General features: G+C 38.7%; 1 protein-coding gene across 1 annotated transcript; it reads right to left on the bottom strand.

Annotated features, from left to right (window-relative positions):
* Positions 1-226: 226 nt before the first annotated feature.
* LOC131311167 (protein DETOXIFICATION 29-like) lies at positions 227-7,903 on the bottom strand. The gene is made up of 8 exons (XM_058338508.1): positions 7,494-7,903; positions 5,669-6,210; positions 5,501-5,587; positions 2,162-2,218; positions 1,785-2,023; positions 1,252-1,370; positions 915-1,001; positions 227-511 (listed from the first exon to the last, which is right to left on the bottom strand). The coding sequence occupies exons 1-8, from the start codon at positions 7,833-7,835 to the stop codon at positions 437-439; spliced, it is 1,548 nt and encodes a 515-aa protein (XP_058194491.1). The 5' UTR covers positions 7,836-7,903; the 3' UTR covers positions 227-436.
* Positions 7,904-8,221: the final 318 nt, after the last annotated feature.

Below are 8,221 nucleotides of genomic sequence, written 5' to 3' on the forward strand. Positions count from 1 at the left end.
TTGACGAGGATTGCTATGCCTAATCGTCCCTCCCCTCTCTCACCCTTTTTCCTGTTTAAAAAAATGTCCACTCCTGTTTCCAATTCATCCCCCAAACCATCAATTAATGCATTTGTTTTCGTTCCAATTCCAAAAATAACTTCGACAAATAAATAAGTTTATCAGTTCCACCACTCTTCTAAATGTGATGTAGTTTTCCATTGAAAATGATGTTGAAACTCGTCGGTAATTTCAATCCAAGCTGCGAATTAAATAGGCACCCACCTCGAGATTTCTACAAAGAAATTGCCTTTTATAAAGAACAACAACAACAAAAAAAAATTGCAGTAATGCTATCTTAGCAACTTCAATGAACTTTGCCAAAATTTCAGACACTACTCTCCTCAATTTCATGCGATATATGCCTCTCTCTCTCTCTCTCTCTCTCTCATTCATTTCATTTCTCTATGTCGTTCACTTTGTCATCTGTTTCTCCACCCCATTGTCTTATTCTATTCCCAGCTATAGAAGCCTGCAACAAACAAAATTCAGTACAGTCTCACTTAATTTATTTGTTGAAATAGAACTTACAAGAAGTAAGTTTGACTAATAGGCAAAATACCATTATATCATGTTATGAACTATACTCAAGGAAAAATGTTAATTGGAGGGGCTTCGAGATGGTTGCAAAAGTTAAAGCAAAATCATGACCAAAGAATCTTGTTGAATTAGTGATGAGATAATGTTGATAAAAAGCAATGAAATAAGGCCCCGTTCCGTATTTCTTTGCTCTTTATCAACATTATCTCATCACTAATTCAACGAAACTCTTTGGTCATAATTTTTCTTTAACTTTTGCAGCCTTCTTGAATCCTCTCTAACTAACATTTTTCCTTAACAAATATTTGCAATCGAACAGGAAAAATTAAATTTACCTCTTTATTCCAGTTGGTTCGATAAATCATCACAAATAGGACAATAGTTTGAACAACCGTTCCTAACAGCATGCCAATCCAAATCCCCTGAAAAGGGAAAAAAAAAAATCTTATCCATTAGCTTAATAAATCCAAGTGCATGCAAAATAAGGTATTAACAACATTATGCATAAGCAGTTTTATGAGGCCTAATAATACTGTGAATTTTTTTCATGTGGTTCTAAGTTCTAGCCGCCTCCTAGGTAAATCCTAGCTCTGTCTCTATCTGAAATAGTCTTGAAAAGTTACAAGGATTAGAAGAATTTAAAGAGGTACCAAAATATTTAAAATACTTTACCTTCACACCCAAGTTGAGTTTGAAACCCATTAGAAGCCCCAAAGGAACGCCCAATACATAGTAACATGCTATATTCACATAAGCAACCACGGCTTGCCAACCTGCTCCAATTGCCACCCCTGCAACAATGATTAACGGCCGCTTGTTATAATCAGGGACGGAACCACAATTTTTGTCCAACGGGAACAAAACATGATTGAAAACATGCACAAAAATACGGTCAATAATCTAAAGAAGAGATCGACGAAAATGGAAGAAAACTACAACCATAGGTCAGTAATTTAATTTAGACTGGACGGCAATTCAAATATGGATTATTCATTGTTGCAATTAATGGTTTCCATTTACTCAAAGACTCTTACTGGGAACATACCGGCAAGAGTCTCTATCAAACCTGAACCATCGATAATACCAATGTATATATGGTCCAGATTCGAGATGCCCCGTCCAGTCCGAGTTTTAAGCAAAGGGAATCCGAACCCAATTTAACAACTCGGCGGTATCAATTACGAGCAAAAAAAAACGGTACGTACCTGAGAGAACAGGTTGAACGTTGTTAATAATAATGCAGGTTCCCAACAAAGGAGTGAGGTTATAGACAAGTTCTTGTACTTCTTCACTGCTTGAAAACAAGGATGGATACACATTTCGAGCCAGGAACAGAATGAGTGAGATTACAAGCCCAATCGAAAATGAAGTTAACACCACCACCACCACTGAGAATTTCGCAGTTCTCGGATGCGCTGCGCCTAATTCATTCGACACTCTTACACTGCACAAAAAATTCTCTGTCAATCAATTTCTCTCTTACTATGACGAGATGGAAATTTATGTGTGTTAAATAAATGATATATTTGAGAATAATAACATAAAATGTAAAGGAGTATATAGTATTTCCTTCAGGACTAACCTTATGGCTGCATTGCATCCCAAAGCTACCATGATTGTCCAACCTAATATGTTCATGCTGCAGAAGCAAGTACGAAATTTGACAAATGGAGTAGCAGTATAACTAGCTAATTAACAATGACAATAAATTTACATTTTACATTAAACTTTTTCTGGAAAGTATCAATGGCTATAGATAGAGGTGTCAATTGTCAAATGGGAGTGTTGTGCTGGCCTGACCCGTTTATTTTCGGTCCCTAGCTTGCTTTGTGATGTGCCTTGCAGCCCATTTATTAGAGAACTCTCGGCCCGGCATAGCCCATGGGCACACCACAGACGATGCCAATCTCGTACCCGTGTCGAGCTCGTTCCCACATCGTGCGCGTGCAATGCCATGTCTGCGCCCATGACGTGCACCCGTGCCATATCTCTCGTACTACTAGTTCAATTTTTGTACCCTTGTTTATCTTTTTTGAACGTCCCTTCTGTCTCAACTCTAACCCACCAATGACATTGATGAATCAAGAAGGGTACCGAATGTGCAACGGAAAAGCATAAAATAACACATGAAAACTTCTACAACTTCAGAAATCACAACCTAATTGCCATTGAAAACTAGTCAGAGCTAGAATTTCGTACAGGTAATTAAGGTGGCATTGGTAGATCATCTCGACTAAAATTTGCGCACAACCGAGGATGCACCAGAGGGTGATTGAGTCGCCGACCGTCTTATCCAAGTTTCATAATTTTAAGCAAGTCAAAATAATAAAAATTTGCTCGCCTGAGGTTTTTTTTTAAATAAAATTCCAATAAATATGTTTGCTTTTTAGACTTGATAGTTGATATAACACATAGACAAGATTGTATGCCTCTAACTTCAATTATATATGACTCTGCTTTTCTAAGTTGTCAGACATAAAAAGTTGATATCCACCTCTCATGGAGTATGTCAAAACAAACTTTTATTTTTAATCCCATCTCATCACTTTACCAGAGTCGTTGTGTGTGGTCCAGCTTTTAATTTTGAACAGAACAGAGTGGTCCAGCTTTTAATTAATCCCTTTTTTATCTAATGTTTTGGCTAAATACTTGAGCAATATATATATATATATATATATATATATATATATATATATATTTCTGTTATACACAGGGAAATGATTTCCACACTCTCCTTTTTTAAAATCCATTCTTTTTTTGGTCTTTATCCACATTAATTTACAATGTTGCCCTTGGATGTGTGAAAAAGTGTATCAAAATAAGCGCAATATAGTAAATTCATGTGAATAAAGAAGGAAAAAAAAGTCTGAATTATAAAAAGAGGAGTGTGAAAATCATTTCGCTATACAACTTTTTTTTTATTTTTGCATTTATTAGTTTGTCATTTTTTTTTGGATTATTAATTCGTACTAATGAGATGAATCTAAAAAGTCAAGAATTGTGAATCAAACATATAATTTTTTGAATAAAGACAAAAATAATTTCAAAAGTTTTCCTCTTTTTGATTATTTTTGTCTTTAGTGATCTATTTAAAGATTCTGACTATTTTTTTTCTTATAAAATTTCTCTCGTGAAGACAAACTAATAAATCAAAAAAAATCAACACAAAACTAAAAAATACGAAAAAAAATTGAATTATGACAAAAAAATAATAATAATCAGACTTAATTATTTAGCGAAAACACCTCTATTAATGGTCGGCAGCTGAGAGTTCTTACGTGTGGGCAAACGTCAGCCATATGTATGACTATAACAAATTACTAACAAATAAACACAATGATCAGACAAACTCCGATGACTACGGTTGGGGTTATAGGTTGATTTGTAGATAGATCTAAGACAACCTTTTACACGTACGAATTGAATCACCCGTCCAACATAAGCACTCCAAATCTAAATAATATATTGGAATAATCAATGATTCGAATTTGTTCAAATTATAAAAGTTGTTTCCGGTAAAAGATTTTAATCGAAAGGAGTCTCTGAATAAATTCAAATACCATTAATGCAACAAATGGAGTTCGGCTGACGTGGTACTCGTGCAACATATCCGAGCCGTCCAAACATGTAACCGGCTTGGTTTGAAAGGTACTGAATGGATTTAAAAAAAAAAAGGAAGAGAGTGTTTCAATACGAGCCGTCGATTGCATTGTTTGAATAGCTCAAATGTGCTCCAACACTGATACCACATGGTACCCAATTTGCAACCAAAATTTTCTCGTCTCCTCTAGTCCATTACTTGGACGGAGGGGGGGGGGGGGGGGGGGGGGGGGGTTGCTATCCCCGAATTCGGGGTCCACTCCGGTCTCACTCCGATGATCGGAAGCGATCACTTTGTAGAGCTCGTCAAATAGAACAATTATGCAAAAAATCAGCTTAATTGGATATCATTAAATACCTGATCAGAGTCCATATAACTCTCGGTCCAAGGGTTACAGTGGATTTGATCCAGTGTTTCGGATCCATTCTTTTCAAGATAAAAAGGTTCCGATCAGACACTTAATGATATCCAATTAAGCTAATTTTTTGCATAGTTGTTCTACTCGACAAGCTCTACAAAGTGAACACTTTCGATTATCGGAACGAGACCGGAGTGGACCCCGAATTCAGGGACAGCAGCCCCCCCCCCCTCCCTACTTGGACTAGAGTGGATCCAAAACGTGTGGGCAAACGTCAACCATATATGATTAGAACACGCAAACACAAGTACGAAGTACAAAATGATTAGTAAGATAAACCCCTATTGTCTAAAGTTGAGGTCATGGGTTTATTGATCTAATTTCTAAGAAATCCTTAATTTTATAAGTAAATAAACGACAAATCGTACTTGTTTTTTGTCTTTGCAACGTGCTTGGGTCTCACAGGTTTAATTATATATGCTAGTATACGAAACTTAACACGTGATTCAGTCGTACCTATAACCTACTTACCATTCAAAAAGCAGTATATATTAATTAAAAAACATGTTAGGAGAGACCTCGGATGGGCTACTTAAAACAAAATGGTACGAAATGTGACCAGTTGGTAATCACAATTAGGCCAATTTAAAGCTGGTTGTTACGTTTCTTTGTAATTTTTTTTTGTTATAACCGGATGTTGCGCACACTTCAATTAATTTCGGGACTTTTAATTGTTAACGACTGAGTAAGCCCTCTACTAACTCCAATATTTAAAATGTTTGACCTCTATAGGATTCAATCATACGATCTCGTAAAAAACAAACATATATACTTTCTAATGCTCATTTGGCCAAGCCATTGGGGTTTTGTTACGTTTCTAGACTAGTAGTCATTCATTAAGATATTAACTAATAGTCATCAAAACAAAAAGTCAGTGGAAAGATTGGAGAATGCTACCATACCATACTGATAATGCATCAACCGAAACTTCTGCGTTCTTCAAGTAACCAGCAAAGAGGATCAAAGCCATGAAGTACCATACTTCTAAGCTGCATTTATCATTGAAGAAATTGTTAGATAACATGAGGTTAGATATCCTCGGTTGGGTTTGGTTCGGTTTGATATCTTACCAGAGCATCACAGCCGATGCAAGAGACAACCTAACAAAGCCCCAGAGATTTTGAAACGCCTTCCACGAAAATCCCGTCCAAGCTCTCCCACAGGTCCCACTCCATATATACACTAGTTGGGCAATCACGATGAACAACCACGACGCATTCAGCACTATGGCGGCGCCCACCAGTCCCCACCCCAGTTTCAACATCAAAAGCCAGCTAAACAGAGTGTGCAAAACCAGAGCCACGGCGGCAATCCACGCCATCACCATGATCTTGCTCTGCGACTGTAGGAATTTCGCGATCGGGAAATTGATCGCGTAGGCGTAGAGTTGGGGAATCATCCACACCGCAAAAGTCCCCGCGGCTTCCGATATGGCCTCGGTCTGGCCTATGAGTTGTAGAAGCAGGGTAGCGAAAATGTATAAGAACATCACGACGAAGGCCGTGCAGGTAAGAATGACCCATGAACGTTGCATGTAGATTCCGAGCATGTCGTGTTGGCCTGCCCCAAAAGCTTGCCCACAGAGAGTCTCCAATGCACTCCCCATGCCCAACTGTGTGACAGAGTTGAGGGGCATATCTGTTATGATTGAACTTTTTGGACTAAAAACAAAATTATTTGGTGGTTTTGTGACACCATCGAATTATGCTTTAGCACTTCTTAAAAACAAATGCTTATGCAAGATCCACCCGTATGCATATGAACCCACATGAATGTGAGGTGTTAAGAGGTGTTGAGCATCACGTGGCAAAATCCCAATTGAATAAATACTCAGACTAAAAGCGATAGAAAGTAAAAAGAGTCATCCTAATAACTCCTCTTGTCAATGGCGAAAGTTGAAAAGTCGCAATACCAAAAGAGTTAAAACTAGGGAAATGATTTTGCCACACCATTTTTTGATAATGCAACACTCTGCAAGTGTATTTTTTTGCAAAAATACACTTACAGGGTGTGGCATTATCAAAAAAGGTGTGTCAAAATCACTACCCTAAAACTATGTTTCCTATATAAAATGTCGAAAAACCATGTGGGTCACATTTTGGTCTTTTACATCTTTCTTTCTTTCATTTTTTTTAACGGAGGAACAGTCTTATTGCTAGGTTACTAAATGGACCAGATTGCGTAATCCAAACTTCCGGGCGAGCTAGCGCTGCGACAACAGTCACGCCCCCCACTTACTTTAAGGTACTCACCCTGTAGAGAATCGAACTCCAGATCTTGAAGAGTACTCAGAAAGTCTGGGCAAACTACTAGGACAACCCCTAGGTGTATGGTCTTTTACATCTTTTAAGCACACACAAAAAAATCACATAATTCAAGAGGTGGGGAAATGAGATTTGACCTAAATAAAATTTAGGATAAATGACACTGTCCCATTCGCAATAGGAGGAACAGGGTTACCATTTTTCCCATAGCGAAATGATATTGGTACCGATGATACATAGGGAAAATGCACCGACGGCCGCGTCGGGCAGCCTCCGGCCACCGGACAATCGATCCAAATCGTCCAAAAAATTTTAAAAAATTAGTAACTTTTTTACTGCACATAGATTGACTTGGGCAGCTGAGATATTTTCAATACTAATAAATGGACCACTGCGAGATGTATTCCCGAATTAATTTCATCCCAACCACTATAGATGAATGGAGTATCAAGAATTGGGACACTATATCGGACATTATGGAAATAGTAACAAAATTATGATCAATATTTGGCGACCACATTTTGATAACTACAATATGACAAATTTGGCATGTTTTTTTTTATTGGATATTTATTCACCCGGATGTAGACACCAAAATATTAGCGTAATTCTAATATAGGGATGAGAGTACCAAGAGGCCGAAAGAGAAACCGGCGATGACGGAGTTCTCGACGGAGACGGCGGCAAGTTCGATAGTCCCGACCTGGCCAGCAAAGACTTGGGTGATTGCGCCGAGGGAGTATTGGCAGATGCTGGTGAAGATGGCAGGTCCAGCCAGGTACCACAGCTTTCTGGACTCCACGCCGAATTTCTTGAAGAAGTCCCCGACGCCGGCGACAGGAGTTATGTCGTCGGGATCGGCGGTGAAGGACGAAAAGGAAGAAGTGCTGGGCCGGAGGATTTGCTCGTAGCTTTCGGAAGTTCGGTTGTCCTCACTTGGAGAGAGAAGTGGCTGTGTGTTGTGATTCTCCATCGCTCGCCGCCAATAGAGAAATCTAGAGAGAGAAAGGGGGGGCGGGGGGTGGGGGGGCTGAGGGGGGGAGGGAGGGAGACTATGGTTTACGTTTGTATTTATGCATAGGAGTTGTTGGCAACTGGCACACGGCTGCTGTATATATTATGCACTGTCCAAATTTGTATCTACTAAAAGAGGAGTAATTTTTTTCATAACTCAGTTGTTCGGGCCAGCTGATGCGCAACTCGACTAACTTTGGAGCGGTATTATCCCACCATCCACTTGCAGCTAATGCGCACCTCGACTAACTTTGAAACAGTATTATCCCACCACTTACTTGCAGAAACTCAATTAAAGTCCGAGCAAATTTTCGTATGGACTGGTCTTAAGAAGTTGTAGAACCT

Source organism: Rhododendron vialii, chromosome 12a (genome assembly GCF_030253575.1).
Source record: "Rhododendron vialii isolate Sample 1 chromosome 12a, ASM3025357v1".
Lineage (NCBI taxonomy): Eukaryota > Viridiplantae > Streptophyta > Magnoliopsida > Ericales > Ericaceae > Rhododendron > Rhododendron vialii.

Bases quoted from the DNA above. Each gene is read 5' to 3' on its own strand.
- LOC131311167 (XM_058338508.1), bottom strand. From the start codon at position 7,835: ATGGAGAATCACAACACACAGCCACTTCTCTCTCCAAGTGAGGACAAC. The intron at 6,211-7,493 runs GTACTCTCATCC...TCTGTCACACAG, and splicing joins GTTTCTCTTTCGGCCTCTTG to TTGGGCATGGGGAGTGCATT. The intron at 1,002-1,251 runs GTAAAGTATTTT...TTCCCTTTTCAG, and splicing joins AACTCAACTTGGGTGTGAAG to GGGATTTGGATTGGCATGCT.